The sequence below is a fragment of the Hemiscyllium ocellatum genome (assembly GCF_020745735.1).
Source record: "Hemiscyllium ocellatum isolate sHemOce1 chromosome 27 unlocalized genomic scaffold, sHemOce1.pat.X.cur. SUPER_27_unloc_1, whole genome shotgun sequence".
NCBI classification, from domain to species: Eukaryota; Metazoa; Chordata; class Chondrichthyes; order Orectolobiformes; family Hemiscylliidae; genus Hemiscyllium; species Hemiscyllium ocellatum.
Window position 1 is genome coordinate 638441 of NW_026867476.1, and position 19047 is coordinate 657487.

The following is a 19047-nucleotide window of genomic DNA, read 5'->3' on the forward strand; positions in this document are numbered from 1 at the left end:
TTCTGGATCAGTGGTGCTGGAAGAGCACAGCAGTTCAGGCAGCATCCAACGAGCAGGGAAATCGACGTTTCGGGCAAAAACCCTTCATCAGGAATAAAGGCAGTGAGCCTGAAGGGTGGAGAGATAAGCTGGAGGAGGGTGGGGGTGGGGAGAAAGTAGCATAGAGTGCAATGGGTGAGTGGGGGAGGAGATGAAGGTGATAGGTCAGGGAGGAGAGGGTGGAGTGGATAGGTGGAAAAGGAGCTAGGCAGGTCGGACAAGTCCGGACAAGTCATGGGGACAGTGCTGAGCTGGAAGTTTGAAACTAGGGTGAGGTGGGGTTTTCCTGGGAGCGCAGAGGCTGAGGGGTGACCTTCTAGAGGTTTATACAAATCATGAGGGGTATGGATAGGATAAATAGACATGGTCTTTTCCCTAGGGTAGGAGAGGGAGAACTAGAGGGCATAGGTTTGGGGTGAGAAGGGAAAGGTTTAAACGGGACTTGAGGGGCAACTTTTTCACGCAGAGGGTGGTGTGTGTGTGTGTGGAATGAGCTGGCAGAGGAAGTGTTGAAGACCGGTACGACATTTGAAAGGCATCTGGATGGGGAACATGAATCAGAAGAGTTTTGAGGGATACGGGCCAAGTGCTGGCAAATAGGACTAGATTTAGGTTAGGATATCTGGCCGGCATGGGTGAGTTGGACCGAAGGGTCTGTTTCCGCGCTGTGCATTCCTGCGGCTGCCTCCAGATTGTGTGCTTTTTTGAACAAAATAGAATGTATCTGCAAATGAAATGATCTGGAGGAGCTGGTGTTGGATTGGGGTGGACACAAAGTTGAAAAGAGAAAAAAAATCACACAACACCAGGAATTGTAACCTGGAGGGGAGGAGACTTTGCAAAATCTCTGTCTTTCATTTGCAGAGTTATAAATCCCACTATTGTAACCTGGTGTTGTGTGGATTTATAACTCTGCAAATGAAAGGCAGAGATTTTGCAAACTCTATACTCTCTTCCACTGAGGCAGCCCAACGCGCAGGCGCAGTCGCGGCTCGATCTTTCGAGCGCGGGGCTGCGGTTCCCGTGGAAACTGTTGCTCCTGGAGAAAGGGGCGGGGAAACGATGGGTGGGGGGCGGGGCCTGGATCCCGAGGACGTCATCGCCGAGCCCGGTGATTCCTTCTCGGCTGCCGCAGGCTGGCTCCACCCTGCATTGTTGACGTCACGATGCGGAAGTAGTCCAGTGAGCTTCAGAGTGAAACTCCTGCCCCTGGGCAATTTCTGGGAGCAATGTCTCTCCCCTTCTCATCCTGGGAGTAAAGCAACTGAATCCAGGAAGGTTTGGCCCATTTCTCCATCTTTAGTGAAAGGTATTGATATCTCTTGTTATCATTTGTGGGGATTGTAATTTAATATGGGAATTTAATATGGATATGTTTCTTGTACATGTTCAGTGTATTATATGGTCACCAAATTCTGATTTATAACTAACTCAAGTTTTTTAGATTAGATTTCCTACAGTGTGGAAACAGGCCCAACAATTCCACAACACCGGCCCTCCCAAGAGCAACCCACCCAGACCCATCCCCCTACATTTACCCCTGACTAATGCATCTAACACTACGGGCAATTTAGCATGGCAAATTCACCCAACCTGCACATCTCTGTGACTGTGGGAGGAAGCCCACACAGACCCGGGGAGAATGTGCAAACTCCATACAGACGGTTGCCCGAGGCGGGAATTGAACCCGGGTGTCTGGCGTTATGAGGCAGCAGTGCTAACCACTGAGCCACCGTGCGGCCTGTAAAAACAATGCTTTACATCAATTATACAGTTCCACTCGTAGAATAATGCTGACACTGCAGGAGTCCATTTAGCAACTGAAGTCCCTGTTACTTCTGCACAGATGCGAAAGCGTAATGCTGGAAAAAGCACAGCAGACCGGGCAGCATCCGAAAGAGCAAGAGAGTCAACGTTTCGGACAGGACCCTTCTTCAGTTGCCTGAAGCATCGACACACACTCTCTCGCTCTCTCTTTTGGATGCTGCATGGCCTGCTGTGCTTTTTTTCCAGTGCCACACTTTATCAGCTCTGACTCTCCCACATCTGCGGTCCTCATTTTCTCCTAACTCTCTGCAGAGCCAACGGCTCTCTATTTCGGGAACTCTGCTAAAATTACTTGTCCCACGTGTCTATCCGACCTAAGTTTGAAGTTATGGACTGTTCCACTTCCTTACAGGCAGCCACTCCAGAATTTAAAAATTCACCAATGAAATGATGTCCATCCTCACTTTCCCCTGTGGATCAGTCATGAGATATACTCCTGTGTCTTACATTTTTATGGTCATATTTGCATTAGGGGTCGTACAGTATAGAAACAGGCCCATCGGCCCATTGTGTCTACACCAACCAACAAGCACCAAGTTATACTAATCCCAGTTACCTATACTTGGTCTGTAGCCTGCTATGCTCCCCAACATTTTAAGTACTCACCTTAAATGTTGTGAAAGTACCTGCCTCAAGAGTGTCTACCCTACTCTGGATCAAAGAAAGTTTTTTTTCGCAAATTTCCTCTAAACCATACACTCCTCACTTTAAACTAATGCCTTCCGGTTGTCATGATCTGCTCTGTCTGTGCCCCTCATAATTCTGTCTCAATCAGATCCCCACTCTGCCTCCTCCGCTCCAGGGGGAAACAAATTCAGCCTAATCCAGTCTCTCCTCATGCCATCCCAGGCAACATCCCGGTGAATCTCCCCGACACCCTCTCCAGTGGAATCACGTCCTTCCCTTTGGCCACCAGAACTGCGCCTAGTGTTCCATCGGCAGCTTGACCAGTGTTTTACAAAGTTGGAGCAAGATTGCCTTCCACGTAGCCTGAGACCTTCCTCCTCACTAGCAACAACACCCCTAATTCTAGTGTCATGGGCAGACTTACTAATTGTGAGTTCTATGTCCACATCGAAGTCGTTAATGTACAGAACAAATAGCTGCGCTTCACAGGAGGAGCACTGATGATGCTACCGAGAGTGGTGTCGAAGCATCTGCAAACTTTGTTTTAAATTTCTATCCAGTCAGGCCTGTTGTAACGTCTTCTGTCTTTTGTAGGACATCAGACGAGGAGGGCAGAAATCTCGAACTGAACACTGCGTTGAGGCCTAGATTGATTCTTTTGGAGATCTGTGCTTTTCTTTTCGGTGAAAACTTAAAAATCTCACTGGAAAAGGCACCAGGGAGAGTGCTTCACTGCACTGTCATGGAAAGATCGTTATTCCGCCAGGCAGCCTGGAAAATATTTTGGAACGGTTCGCGCTGGCCAGATGCTGGAATCCAAATGAGTATATTTTTGTTGTCACGTGCATTCGATGTAAAATACAGGAATGAGCCTGAGCGACGCCATGGAGAAGCTGTGGAAGCTATGGCGACTGTACTTACATTTTTAGTACAGCCCATCCCAGCTGGAGAGGCATCGCTGGAGTCACACTGGGGAGAGGCCGTTTGACTGCTCGGAGTGCGGGATGGGATCCAGCCGGCTGTTCAACCTGCAGACCCCCTCCAGGCGGGTCCACACACCGGGGAGAGGTCAGTCACCTGCTCCGCCTGCGGGAAGGGGTTCACTCGGTTCTCCATCCTCCTTGGCCACCAGCCATCGCGGGGCTTCGGTTCCCTCTTCTCGCCCACTCCTGGGGCGGGGTAGCATCCTTGGGCCATCGTCTGTGTGGAGTTTGCACATACTCTCCCCCCACCCCGTGTCTGTGTGGGACTAACTCCGGGTGCTCCGGTTTCCTCCCACAGCCCAGGGATGTATAGATTAGGGTGGATTGGCCATATTAAATTACCCATAGTGCCCAAGGATGTGCAGGTTAGGGTGGATTGGCTGTGCTAAATTACCCATAGTGCCCAAGGATGTGCAGGTTAGGGTGGATTGGCCATGCTGAATTACCCATAATACCCAGGAATGTGCAGGTTAGGGTGGATTGGCCGTGCTAAATTACCCATAGTGCCCAGGGATGTGCAGGTTAGGGGGGAATTGGCCGTGTAAAATTACCCATAGTGCTGAGGGATGTGCAGGTTAGGGTGGATTGGCCGTGCTAAATTACCCATAGTGCCCAGGGATGTGCAGGTTAGGGGGGAATTGGCCGTGTAAAATTACCCATAGTGCTGAGGGATGTGCAGGTTAGGGTGGATTGGCCAGGCTCAATTATCCATGTAATGTGTATATTCGGGTGGATTTGCAGTGCTACATTGTCCCCTCGTGTCCAGGGATGTGTAGGTCAGGTGGATTGGAACAATTTTAGCATGGCCAATCCACTCGAATCTACACATCCCTGCGTACTGTAGGACAATTTAGCATGGTCAATCCACCCTCACCTGCACATCCCTCGGCACTGTGGGACAATGAGCATGGCCATAGTGACCAGCGATGCCAGGTCAGCTAGATTGGCCACCCTAAGTCTTCCCGTAGTGTTCCAAGATGTGCAGTCTTGGTGGATAGTGTCAGGGGTGTGTCTGTGAGGGATGCTCTTTGGAGGGTCAGTGTGCCCTCCGCTCTTGGGATTGTATGACTCTCGGACTGGGCCACATTTGTTCTGGCAGTGGGTGAAGTGGGAACAGGCCGCTCTCACCCACTTTGCTTCCAGTGAGGCTGATGCTCTTTGAGCGAGGGACTGTGCATTCCCACGGAAGCTGTTGAAGGGCATTTATTTTACCCTGGGTCGTCAACAGTGCTCTTCTTATTGCCACAGGTAGATGTGAAATAAATACGTTTGGCCTTGTTCCACACTTGAGTCTGCAACACAGGATCAGCCCAGTTGGCTCAATTGGACTCTCAGTATTTATACTCCACCCTCACTTTTTCATGTCCACCGGCTTTCTGTTCCTTTGCCCCTTTTGTATGTCCCCCCTGTTCTACTTAAATATATTCCTGCTCACTGTGGGAGCGAGTTCCACATCCTCACCACTGGCTGGCGAAAAAGGTTTCTCATCAACCTTTGCTATTCACAAAATTTAAAAACTTCGGAGCACATTACCATTCCCTCTTTCCAGAATTTGTTTTCAAAGAAAAGTGTCTAACCTTTCTTGGTCTCAGTGCTCTCCGTTTTGGTATTTAAACTTGTGAATTTGTGCTTCGGTTTCTCCAATGACTGGGTTTCCTGTTCTTTTTTTTTCACCTCTGGAGCAGGTGGGACTTGAGCCCGGACCTCCTGGTCCAGGGTAGAGACACTACTGCTGGAGGGCCAATGACCTTTTCTCTTTTTAATTTCTTTTTTTTCTAATTTAATTATTTTTTTCTCGTCAACCTGTTCATAGATGTTATTACGCATCTCTGGAGTACGTGGGACTTGAACCTGAACCTCCTGGTCTGGGGTAGAGACACTACTGCTGCACCACAAGATAGCCAAAGACATTTTCTTCCCTACTTTTCTACGGTTTTTTTTTGTTTTTTTCCCTTTTTTCTTTGTTTTGTTTTTTTTTCTTTTTTTTTTCCTTTTCTTTCTTTTCATTTCTCTTTTTTTTCCCTCTTTTTTTCTCACTTAACTTTATTTTGTTCACCTGATTGGAGATGTCATTACATATCTCTGGAACAGGTCAGCCCTGAATCCTGGTCCAGGTATAGGGTCATCACCACTGCACCGCAATAGGGCCAATGACGTTTTTTTTTATATTAAACCTTTTTTTTTCCATCAACCTGCTCAGAGATATTATTACAGATCTCTGGAGTAAGGGGGATTTGAACCTGGACCTCCTGATCTGGGGTAGAGACATTACTGCTGCACCAGAAAAGGGTAAAGACGTTTTTTTTTTCTTTTTGCTGTACCACAAGGGGGCCAATGACTTTTTTTTTAAACCTATTTTTCTCTGTTCAGAGATGTATGCCAAGAGGATGGGGACACTACCACTGCACACCAAGAGGGCCATGGGTCTGCTTGACTTTTATTGTGGAGCAGGTGGGATTTGAACCCTGGGTTCAACCCTGGGTGGAGGGGACAATACTGCTGCACCGCAATAGGGCCAATGACATTTTGTTTTGTTAAACCTTTTTGTTTCATCAAGCTGTTTTAAGATTAGATTAGATTCCCTAGAGTATGGAAACAGGCCCTTCGGCCCACACCGAAGAGTAACCCCCCCCAGACCCAATCCCCATATTTACCCTGACTAATGCACCCAACTCATCTCTAGAGCTGGTGGGACTCGAACCCAGGCCTCCTGCTCCAGGGGGAAAGACACTAGATTTAGATGACTTACAGTGTGGAAACAGGCCCTTCGGCCCAACAAGTCCACACCGACCCGCCGAAGCGCAACCCACCCATACGTTTACCCCTTACCTAACACTACGGGCAATTTAGCATGGCCAATTCACCTGACCCGCACATCTTTGGACTGTGGGAGGAAACCGGAGCACCCGGAGGAAAACCGCGCAGACACGGGGAGAACGTGCAAACTCCACACAGTCAGTCGCCTGAGTCGGGAATTGAACCCGGGTCTCGGGCGCTGTGAGGCAGCAGTGCTAGCCACCGTGCCACACTACTATTATGACACGGTGTAAACCCCTCTGCTAATTTAACCCCGACACACAGAGAAGCTCAGCCCCCGTGCCGTAATCTGTTAAATTTAGAGAGGCAAAGAACTCTCCCAGAGGTCACTATTTAAATTGAAAATTAACAATTTTATTCTTTCAGTCCATAAGAGAACGTTAAACAACTCCTTTCGCTTAAACCTATCCTTTCCCTCCCATTCTGCAATCCAGGTTCGATTTAAAAACCCGATCAAGATTTCCAAAAAAAAAATTCAAATTTCAAAACCAGCCAGCTGTTGAATCTTCTCTTTGTATCTTCCTCTGTCGTCGTTTCTTCAGTATGCTGCCTCACAGATCGTTCATGTGAACAGTTACCGTTCAGGCAGCTATTGGGCTAGCATCTCTAACTTTGCTTTACTTGGCGTTTCTTCCCCAAACTGTTCAAAATGTACCCCAAAACATCTGATCATTTCATTGGTTTGAAGTCACTCCCAAACAGTAAAATTCAACTTCGATTCGATTTTGTTTTTTTAATCTTTTGCCTGGACTCTATCGGAAAATTAGCATGGCCGATCCACCCAAACCTACACATCCCTAGACACTATGGGAAATTGAGCACAGCTAATCCAAACTAACCTGCACATCCCTGGGCACAATGGGGAATTTAGCACGGCCAATCCTCATCCTTAATCTGCACATCCCTGGGCACTATGGGTAATTTAGCACGGCCAATCCACCCTGACCTGCACATCCCTGGACACAATGGGGTAATTTAGCATGGCTAATCCACCCGAACCTGCACATCTCTGAGCACTCAGGGTGAATTGGCCGTGCTAAATTACCTCATAGTGCCTAGGGATGTGCAGGTTCGGGTGGATTAGCCATGCTAAATTACCCATAGTGCCCAGGGATGTGCAGGTTAGGGTGGATTGACCATGCTAAATTACCCCATTGTGTCCAGCGATGTGCAGGTTAGGGTGGATTGGCTGTGCTAAATTACCCAACCTACACATCCCTGGGCACTATGGGTAATGTAGCATGGCCAGTCCCCATTACTTGCACATCCCTGGGCACTATGGGTAATTTAGCATGGCTAATCCACCCTAACCTACACATCCCTGAACGCTATGGGTAATTTAGCATGGCAAATCCACCCTAACCTGCACGTCCCTGGGCACTATGGGTAATTTAGCATGGCCAATCCACCCTAAACTGCACATCCCTCGGCACTATGGGGTAATTTAGCACGGCCAATCCCTCCCCCAACCTGCACATCCCTGGGCACTATGGGGTAATTTAGCACGGCCAATCCCTCCCCCAACCTGCACATCACTGGGCAATATGGGTCAATTTAGCACCCCAAATCCACCCTAACCTGCACATCCCTGGACACTATGGGGTAATTTAGCACGGCCAATCCACCCTCACTTGCACATCCCTGGGCACTATGGGGTAATTTAGCACCCCAAATCCACCTTAACCTGCACATCCCTGGGCACTATGGGTAATTTAGCACGGCCAATTCACCCTAACCTGCACATCGCTGGACACTATGGGGTAATTTAGCATGGCTGAAAATGTGTTGCTGGTTAAAGCGCAGCAGGTCAGGCAGCATCCAAGGAACAGGAAATTTGACGTTTCGGGCACAAGCCCTTCATCAGGAATGTGAAGGGCTTGTGCCCGAAACGTTGAATTTCCTGTTCCTTGGATGCTGCCTGACCTGCTGCGCTTTAACCAGCAACACATTTTCAGCTCTCATCTCCAGCATCTGCAGACCTCACTTTTCGTAATTTAGCATGGCTAATCCACCCTAACCTGCACATCCCTGAACACTATGGGTAATTTAGCATGGCCAATCCGCCCTAACCTACACATCCCTGGGCAATATGGGTCAATTTAGCACCCCAAATCCACCCTCACCTGCACATCCCTGGGCACTATGGGTAATTTACCATGGTCAATCCACCCTTACCTGCATATCCCTGGGCACTATGGGTAATTTAGCACGGCCAATCCACCCTAACCTGCACATCCCTGGGCACTATGGGAAATTTACCATGGCCTGTCCACCCTCACCTGCACATCCCTGGGCACTAAAGGATAATTTAGCACAGTCAATCAGCCCTAACCCCCACATCCCATGGCAATTATGGGTCAATTTAGCACCCCAAATCCACCCTAACCTACACATCCCTGGGCACTATGGGTAATTTACCGTGATCAATCCACCCTAACCTGCACATCCCTGAACACTAAGGGTGGATTGGCCATGCTAAATTACCCATAGTGCTCAGAGATGTGCAGGTTAGGGTGGATTGGCCATGCTAAATTATCCAAACCTGCACATCCTGTGGGCACTATGGGGTAATTTCGCATGGCCAATCCACCCTAACCTGCACATCTCTGAGCACTATGGGTAATTTAGCATGGCCAATCTCCTTACTTGCACATCCCTGGGCACTATGGGTAATTTAACATGGCCAATCCACCCTAAACTGCACATCCCTGGTCACTATGGGAAATTTAGCATGGCCATTCCACCCTAAACTGCACATCCCTGGTCACTATGGGTAATTTAGCATGGCTCATCCACTCTAACCTGCACGTCCCTGGTCACTATGGGTAATTTAGCACGGCCAATCCACCCTAACCTGCATGTCCCTGGGCACTATGGGTAATTTAGCACGGCCAATCCACCCTAACCTGCACATCCCTGGGTACGAGTGTTAATTTTGTATGGCCAATCCACCCTAACCTGCACGTCCCTGGGCAGTCTGGGAAATTTAGCATGGCTCATCCACCCAAACCTGCACATCCCTGGGCACTAATGGTAATTTACCGTGGTCAATCCACCCTAACCTGCACATCCCTGGGCACTATAGGTAATTTAATATGGCCAATCCACCCCAACCTGCACATCCCTGAACACTTTGGCTCAATTTAGCACCCCAAATCCACCCTAACCTGCACATCCCTGGGCACTATGGGGAATTTAGCACAGTCAATCCACCCTAACCTACACATCCCTGGGCACTATGGGTCAATTTAGCGCCCCAAATCCACCCTAAACTGCACATCCCTCGGCATCTGGGGTAATTTAGCATGGCCAATCCACCCTAACCTCCACATCCCTGGGCATCTGGGGTAATTTAGCACGGCCAATCCACCCTAACCTGCACATCCCTGGGCACTAAGGGTGGATTAGCCGTGCTAAATTACCCCATAGTGCCCAGGGATGTGCAGGTTAGAGTGGATTGGCCGTGCTAAATTACTCAAACCTGCACATCCCTGGACACTATGGGGTAATTTAGCATAGCCAATCCACCCTAACCTGCATATCCCTGGGCACTATGTGTAAATTAGCATAGCCAGTCTACCCTAACCTGCACATCCCTGGGCACTATGGGTAATTTAGCACAGCCAATCCACCCTAACCTGCACATCCTTGGGCACTATGGGTAATTTAGCACAGCCAATCCACCCTAACCTGCAAATCCCTTAGCACTATGGGTAATTTAGCATGGTCAATCCACCCTAACCTGCACATCCCTGGGCACAATGGGGTAATTTAGCATAGCCAATCCACCCTAAATTACACATCCGTGTGCACTATGGGTAATGTAGCACAGCCAATCCACCTGGACATAATTAATTTTATAGCCTGAGAATGCACTAAATGTATTAATAACTTGGATTAAGCGAGGCACGGACATCAGAGGATTACTGAGGAATAGAAGAACATCATCTGCATACAGGGTAATTTTATGTTTACCTGTACCAATCCTCGGGGCCGTTATATTAGGGTCAGCCCGTATAGCTTCTGTTAGTAGTTCAATTATTAGCGTAAATAGCAATGGCGAGAGAGGACATCCTTGATGGCAGCCCCTATCCACACTGAAGCTATCCGAGCCTAATCCATTGGTAACCACAACTGCTTTGGGATCACTATACAATGTTGAGACCCATTTGGTAAACACCTTTCCAACACCAAACCTTTCCAATGTGTAACATAAATATGACCATTCAACCCTTTCGACGCCTTTTCCGCGTCTAATGAGACTACTACTCCTGGTATCTTTCCCTGATGGCAGGCTTGGATCATGTTCAAAACCCTTCTAATATTATTGGATGATCTATGGCCCTTAATAAACCCTGTCTGATCCTCCTTTATAATATGTGGCAGTACCCTTTCTAGTCTCCATGCTAACGTTTTAGAAAGGATTGTAAAATCTACATTTAGCAAGGATATTGGTCTGTATGATGTACAGTCTTCTGGGTCCTTTCCTTTTTTAAGGATAAGAGAGATATTTGCCTCTTTCAGCGAAGGTGGGAGACAGCCCTGACTGTATGCTAAGTTATACATGTCCATAAGTGGACCAGCCAATATTCCTGTAAATTCTTTGTAGAATTCAGCTTGAAAGCCATCTGGGCCAGGTGCCTTACCACTCTGAAGTTGCGTCAAGTATTTCTTGGACTGTTAGAGGAGCATTTAAGACCGATACCTGTTCCAGAGTTAGGTCCGGAAAGGTCAAATTTTTTAAAAAACCGATTGCATCCTCCTACTCCTGCCTTCACAAACCTGCGATTTATATAAATCAGAATAAAATTTTCTAGAGATTGCGTTAATCCTTTTATGATCATGAGTCAAAATACCCGTACTTTTCCTTGATAGATGTGACAGTTTGAGGGGGGTTGTGTGATTTTTTTAACTTTGTACACCCCAGTCCAACACCGGCATCTCCAAGTCATGACAGAGAACATGCAAACTCTACACAGTTGCCCGAGAGTGGAAACGAACCCAAGTCCCCAGCGCTGTGAGGCAGCAGTGCTAACCACTACATGTACGTTATTACTGAACAGTGAAAAAGAAACATACATTTAATGCACACCATGGAGTCATACACAAACGGAAATTATTCATTTATTCACGGGTTTTGAGCATTAAATTCCCTTTGAGAAAGTGCTGGTGAGCTGCCTTCTAGAACCGCTGCCAGGAAACAGACCCGTTAGTCCAACCCCTCCAGGTTTCCCAAACTAAACTAGTCCCATTTTCCTGCACTTGGCCTTCTGAACCTTATGTTACTCTCTCCATCCCACACGTACCATGTAGGAATCACAAAAAGTTGAGTTGCAGGCAATTGGGAAGGCAAGTGGAATACTGCCCTTCATTGAAACAGGGATGGAGTTTTAAAAGTAGGGAGGTTAGGCTGCAACTGTACAGAGGGCTGGTGAGGCCACACCTGGAGTACTGTGTTCAGTTTCGGTCTCCTTACTTGAGAAAGGCGGTTTTGGCACTGGGGATGCATACTACGATGATTCCAGACTTGAGAAGGTTTGCCCTATGAGGAGAGATTGAGTAGACTGGGACTACACTCATTGCGATTGAGATGACTGAGCGAGGAGGATTTTCTAGAATCAAATGTTGTAAACCCCCATCCCATAGAGTCTCTCTCTGCTGTCCCTAATATACATTTATCCCTGTTTTCCTTATCCACCAATCATAGGCTCTCTTTCTCTTGCTCCATACATCTCATGGCTGAAATGTGTGACGCTGGAAAAGCACAGCAGGACAGGCTGTATCCGAGGAGCAGGAGAATTGACATTTCGGGCATAAGCCCTCCCTAAATCACATAGATTGTCTCTCCTGCTATGCCAGCTTCACTAATCTTGAGTTCCCTCTCTTGCAGTCTTGTCAGAAGAAGATAGAGTCATACTCTGGCCTCTTTGGTTTGTGGGGTGGGGGTGGGGCAAGATAAATTCTGGCTTGCTTCAAGCTGAGTGATCGGCCAACTCTTGGAACATTCCTAGAGTCATAGAGGTTTACAGCAAGGAAACAGACCCTTCGGTCCAACCCGTCCATGCCAACCAGATCCCCCCCCCCTTCATTTGTCTCGAGATAGAATGTGTTAGAGAGAGCAAACCTCTATCTCGATAAGCTGGAAGAGTGCTCTGGCTGGTTGTGGCCCCAACCAGGAGCTGCAGACAGGCCAGCAGCACTCGGTCTGACTCTCTGCTGGACAGGGCCGGAGTGCTGATGAGGGTGGGGGTTGGGCAGCACGGCCAGAGTGTCAGACTAGGGAGATGAGTATCGGGGGGGGTGTTGAACCAGAAACAGAGCCCTAGTTTCGACCATGCAAGAAAGTGGCGCTCCACATGCAGGTGCAATGTTCGTTTGGGGTTCGTCTGGGGTCTCCATAACTTCTGACAGACACAACGGGTTCTCCAGCACTGTTCTCTGTCAGCTTTCTAGCATCCACAGTGTTTTGCTTTTGAACTAGCCCAGATCTTGCTCTTTGCTCAGGACTACTTAAGGAAGGAAAGGATGCCAACGTCCTGAGTTAATGTGGGATACAGGTGGATTGGTGTTACTTCTGCAATTCTGCAATTAAAGTTTCTGGTACAAGGTGAATGAACTCACATCGGTGTGTGGTTGTTTCGGCAGGGGTGGGGGCTGTGTGGAGGAGATGCATGATTTTTTATTAGCTAAAAATGTATGCAAGAAACAAATGGGACTGTAAAACAATGATAAGATGCAGTGAAGACAGGCAGTTAAACTAAATATGCCTGTATAAACAATAGGTATAAACATCTGTTTCCCACTTTTACAGAAACACAGGAACAAACCCCAATTAAAAGAGTCTTAATGATAAGATGCTGTGAAGGGGCAGCACAGATGGAGGGAGTAAATAATGGTAAGGCAAGGATGTGCCCACCGCAGGATGAGGTCAAATGTCCTTGAGAACAGGAATAAGCATTTTGTCACAGACAAGACCGGATAAGACACGAGATAAACAGGAGTAATGGGTACCGGTCTTAGGGAAGGGGAGGATGTAAACAGGGGGGGAAACAATGAAATAAAAAAATATGTAGGAACCAAATTATATAAATATCGAGTATTTGTTGAATTCAGTGTGTTTTGTCCCTGCCTTGTGGACCTCACCCACTTGTAAGTGTGAAATAAAGGGCACGACTGATTCAGATCTTGTCTCGGACTGAAATTATTGAAGTGAGTGGGCTTTGTTTCTGACATTAATGTTCCCAGAATTTGCACCCTCTTCTTTCCCTTTCAGTCAACAACTTAATCACAGAATGAAAACAGAGAGTGGAGAGAAGAAGAACAGTTGTGCTCTCAGATGGGGGGCAGAGGAGGAGGCTTCAGTCTGGACTGAAACTCAACCCTTCATTCAAAGAGAGAGATGAGCAGCTTGCAGAAGGTCCAAGGGCTGCCTGCAAGGCCACAGGGCGGTCCTGATTGGTTGGAGGACCGGGGCGCCTCCGGTCCTCCGAGACCTCTCATTGGGCCAGTCGCCATGAGTGGGCGGGGTGAGAAGCAGCCAGAAGGCGCGCGGCGGCGGGTTCCAGAGCTCGCAGACGCACGGGCTCCACCCTCCCTCTCGTCCCGCGCCCACCCCCATTGGTGCCCTGGGTTTCCAGGGCAACCGGCTCAGGCCGGGCGCGAGAAGCCCCACCCCCCCGCCCCCTTCACTTCAGGGACTGCCGCGCTCCAAAAGGTCGGGCTGGCGGCACTGCGCCTGCTCCGGACCGCTGGACCCGCGACTGCGGCTGCGCGCTGATTATCCCCACCTACCGGATTGGAGGGGGTATGGCACCTTGCAAAATCTTCTTCCCTTGTATGCAGAGATGATCTCATTAAAACCACTTGAAGGGTAGACAGAGTAGGTGTGGGTAGGTAGGTATGTAGATGTAGGTAGAAAAAGAAAGATGCAGATCTTTTTTTCTCCTCTAAATCTTTGAAGTTTTCAATGACAGGGGGCTATGGTTGCACAGTGCATTGAGTAGATATTGACAGGTATCTGATTAGCAATGCTGCAAATCAGATATGTGGATTTAAAACAAAATCATTGAATTATTCAATCGGTTGTGCTCTTAGAGGTGCATAGAATCATGAGAGGCGCGAATAGGGTGCATAGCCAAGGTCTTTCCCCTCCCCATGGTAGGGGAGTCCAAAACTAAAGGAGAAGGAAAAGATTTAACAGGGCAACAATGTAGTGCATGTATGGAACAAGCTGCAAATGTGTTGCTGGTCAAAGCACAGCAGGCCAGGCAGCATCTCAGGAATAGAGAATTCGACGTTTCGAGCATAAGCCCTTCATCAGGAATAAGAGAGAGAGAGCCAAGCAGGCTAAGATAAAAGGTAGGGAGGAGGGACTAGGGGGAGGGGCGATGGAGGTGGTGGAGACTGGTACAATTACAGCATTTAATAGGCTGGGTACATGAATAGGAAGGGTTTAGAGGGATATGGGCCAAATGCTGGCAAATGGTAATAAATCAGATTAGGATATCTGCTCAGCGTGAGTGAGTTGGGTTTGTTTCCGTGCTCTACACCTCTGTATTAAATGTCAGAGCAGGCTTGACAAGCTGATTGGCCTACTCCCGTTCTTCCAAGTCGCACAATCTTATCCGAAACAGCACAGGGTTTCTTTCTAGTTCCACATTTACTAAATTCTCATTCGTGCAACATGTGTCAGCGAAAACACTTACTTCTCAGAATTACAGAGATTTGTGGGGCTCTGGGTCTGAGGGAGAAATCTGGGTATATTCTCTTTATTGCATGAACTAATCCTGCTCCTATTTCTGATGATCATGTGATATCTGTGTGTCCAGGACAGGAAGAGGTGAGTTTGAATTAGTTAATCACTGTAAATCAACAATTTTACGAGAATGGGGAGGAGGTACACTAGGGACAGCAGAGTGAGAGATTGGAAGGTGAATCTGTGGGATGGAGATTGACACATCTTGGAGAAAGAGAGAGGAAAGCATGTTCCACAGAAACTAGAATTCTGAATTTCGATACTGTACTGACAGTAACAACTTTTGTAATCTCCGTCTACAGGATATTGGAATTTGGGGACGAAATTGCAGAAAGAAATCTCAAATTGGACATCCTTTCCAGATTTGAAAGAGCCACTTGCTTCATGGGGACCTGAATGCCTTTGGCCTTTGACTTTTGAAGGAGAAATATTTGTCTGTCAGTCATCTTTGAAAGAATTTCAATACCAATGTGAGGGGATCAGCACCAAGACACTCACATACCTCCCCCTATCCAGGTGAGTGTGTTCCATAGCTTTACTTTATTTCACAGTTCGAATAAACGTCACACCATTGACGGTGGAGGGGGACTGTACTCTTTGTCTATTCACCCAAGATAACTGTAAAGGCACCATGGTGAAGCCGTGGAAATGCGGGGACTGTGCGAAGGAATTCCGTTCCCCGTCTGAACTGGAAGCCCATCGGCGCAGTCACACCGGGGAGAGACCCTTCACCTGCTCCGTGTGTGGGAAGGGATTCAGCAAGTCATCCACCCTGCAGACCCACCAGCGGGTCCACACCGGAGAGCGGCCTTTCGTCTGCTCCGAGTGCGGGAGGGGCTTCACTCACTCGTGGAACTTACAGACCCACCGGCGGGTCCACAGCGGGGAGAGGCCGTTCACCTGCTGCGAGTGCGGGAAAGCCTTCAGTCGCTTGTGCAGCCTGCAGACCCACCAGCGGGTGCACACCGGGGAGAGGCTGTTTGTTTGCTCGGAGTGCGGGCAGGGCTTCACCGACTCCTCCAACCTGTGGAAGCACCGGCGAATTCACACCGGGGAGCGGCCCTTCACCTGCTCCAGGTGCGGCAAGGGATTCGGTGACTCATCCCATCTGCTGACGCACCAGCGGGTCCACACTGGCGAGAGGCCGTTCCCCTGCTCTGTCTGCGGGAAGGACTTCACCCAGTTATCCAACTTGCTGACCCACCGGCGGGTTCACACAGGGGAGAGGCCGTTCACCTGCTCTGCGTGCGGGAAGGGCTTCACTCAGTTGTGCAGCCTGCAGAAGCACCAGCGCATTCACAAGTGATCACGGGGTTGGATTCTGATATTATTACCACCCCTAACCGTGTTCAGGAACCATGTTTTTTTTCTGAGAATGGTGAAATGGAAAAGTGGAAGACTTCCTTGCAACCGGACTGCCCAGAATCATGACTTTGCTTCCAGTGATGTTTGAGTCTTGCGGTAAAAATATAAGTTTTGTACTTCACTTGGTTTAAAAATCATTGTGTGTTTGGAAAGTAAAGTAATATTCGGTATGTATTTCTATTTGAATCGTCCCAAAGCATGCTGCACTGCCATGGAGATGGGCTGCGGGGGTTTAGAAGCTTCATCTCTCTCCCAGAAGTCAGCTCCATACCTTGCGTGGCGACTATATGTCAGGGAGATGACCTGCTGTGGGAAAAGATTTGCTAACCCACGATAGACTCACAAAAGCAAATTGGCCAAATTGGACCGGGACCCCCGGAATTCCCGAGCAGCTCACAAACCGGGTCAGACAGCAACGCGGACAACGGACTATGCTTTAAGCTCCTATGGACACGACAGAGATCTCAAAGCCCTGTGGGCAGTTTCACAACCCAGCAATACCAAAGCCACACAAAGAGCAGGACAGACAGAAGACAGATGGAAGCACCTCACCATTTCAGAAAAGACTTTAACACTTTCCTGTGAAGATGAATTATACCATGACAATGTCCGGATATTGCACTGTGTGGAGGGACAGGACATTCATCCAATAAATCGTTTTCCAATTAGCATCCTTGCAACTAAATTACTCCATGTCCAGAAACATTGGAGTTTCCCATTTCTTAATCAGTGTGTCATTGTGCAGCATTACTATAAAACTGGTCTCGTCCTCAGCTCCAGGGAGAGAAATCTGATCTGTCTGTGCAGACTGTCAGCTCTGTGTCAGCCTGGGTCAATTTCTCTTCCAGTGATATTGCTTGCAATAAACTGTTTGTCAATTTCACTTCAAACTGTGCTTTGTGATCTCTAACCTATTGGGCAAATTTCTACGACGTCTGCCAAGCCTGAGTTTACAGGAAGAAATCTCGAGCAGTCCCCAAGGAGCCATGTGGAAGAAGGCAGTCAGTTTGGAAAGAGCTGCTGTTGCCAGTCACTGGAACAAAATGCTGTGTTCACAGTTAGCACAAGACTGTTTAGTAAAGTTAGATCACATGGGATTCAGAGTTGAGCTTACCAATTGGATGCATAATTGGCTTGACTGCAGGAGACAGAGAGCGGAGGGTTGTTTTTCGGACTGGAGACCCGTGACCAGCGGTGTTCCTCAGGGATTGGTGCGGGGTCCACTTCTGTTCGCCATTTCTGAATACAGAAAGCATGGTTAGCCATGCTCAATGGCCCACTAGTGTTAGTGTTAGGAGGGAAATGGGTTCCGGGTGGGTTACTTTTCGGAGGGTCGGTGTGGACTGGTTGGGCCGAAGGGCCTGTTTCCACACCGTAAGGAATTTAATCGAATCTAAGTTTGTAGATGACACCAGGATTGGCAGTATAGTGGACAGTGAAGAAAGTTATCAAAGTTAAAAATCACATGACACCAGGTTATAGTCCAAGGGGTTTATTTGGAATCACTAGTTTTCCAAGTACTGCTCCTTCAATCAGGTGGGCTAAAACCTGGTGTTGTGTGATTTTTTTTTAAAACTTTGTCCACCCCAGTCCAACACCAACATCTCCAAATCAAGGTTATCAAAGATTACAAGTGATTTGGAGATGCCGATTTTGGACAAAGTTAAAAATCACACAACACCAGGTTATAGTCCAACAGGTTGAATTGGAAGCACTAGCTTTCGGAGCGACGCTCCTCCATCAGGTGGCTGTGGAGTAGACAATTGTAAGACAAGATTGACAAAGACATCTTGATCGATAGAGTCAATAGGCTCAAGAGTGGCAGATGGAGTTTAATTTGGGTAAATGGGGGATATTGAACTTCGCCAAAACCAACAAGGGCAGGACTTATACAACTAAAAGCAGGGCCTTGGTTAGTGTTGTAGAACAGAGAGAGACCTAGCGGTTCAGGGACATACTGTATTTACATGAGTTAAAAATCACACAACACCAGGTTATAGTCCAACAGGTTTAATTGGAAGCACACTAGCTTTCGGAGCAACGCTCCTTCATCAGGTGACTGTCACCTGATGAAGGAGCGTCGCTCCGAAAGCTAGTGTGCTTCCAATTAAACCTGTTGGACTATAACCTGGTGTTGTGTGATTTTTTTTTAACTTTGTACACTCCAGTCCAACACCGGCGTCCCCAAATCGTATTTACTCGAGTAATAGTCGATCTCATGTAAAAGTCAACCCCCTATTTTTGGCCAAATAATCCAGAATTTTCCATACCTCTCATGTAAAAGTCGACCCTGGTTCTTCACGGATGACAGATCAACGTTTATGTGTCAGTGTGCCAGTCTTCACGTCCCACTCCAGTATTCCAGTCTGCCGGTTGTTCCGCTCCGCCCTCGGTCTTCCAGTCTGCTGGCTGTTCCGCTCCACCCCGGGTTTTCAGAATGACCACAGTTCGTGGGCTTCTGCTAATGATGCTGGATGCATTTTGATGGGCATGAATTTCAGCCCCTCGAAAATTGTATCCGTGTAATAGTCGACCCCATAAATTTATCCTTAAAAATTAGCCAAAAAAGTGTGAGTATTACTCGAGTATATATGGTAATGTTTTAAAGTTTGCATTGCATGTAGATAGGGTGAT

At 47.9% G+C, this 19047-nt stretch overlaps 1 protein-coding gene across 2 annotated transcripts; it reads left to right on the forward strand.

Moving 5' to 3' along the window:
* The first annotated feature begins 1231 nt into the window (after positions 1 to 1231).
* Positions 1232 to 17188, forward strand: LOC132807126 (gastrula zinc finger protein XlCGF7.1-like). Of its 2 annotated transcripts, XM_060821434.1 has the most exons (3): positions 1232 to 1348; positions 3088 to 3561; positions 15351 to 17188. In XM_060821434.1, the coding sequence occupies exon 3, from the start codon at positions 15680 to 15682 to the stop codon at positions 16352 to 16354; it is 675 nt and encodes a 224-aa protein (XP_060677417.1). In that variant the 5' UTR covers positions 1232 to 1348; positions 3088 to 3561; positions 15351 to 15679; the 3' UTR covers positions 16355 to 17188. The 2 variants fall into 2 exon arrangements, with proteins under 2 accessions (XP_060677417.1, XP_060677418.1); XM_060821435.1 differs by lacking the exons at positions 1232 to 1348; positions 3088 to 3561 and adding an exon at positions 14068 to 14097.
* The last annotated feature ends 1859 nt before the right edge of the window (positions 17189 to 19047 follow it).

Coding starts and splice junctions, on each gene's coding strand:
- LOC132807126 (XM_060821434.1), top strand. CDS start 15,680: ATGGTGAAGCCGTGGAAATGCGGGGACTGTGCGAAGGAATTCCGTTCC.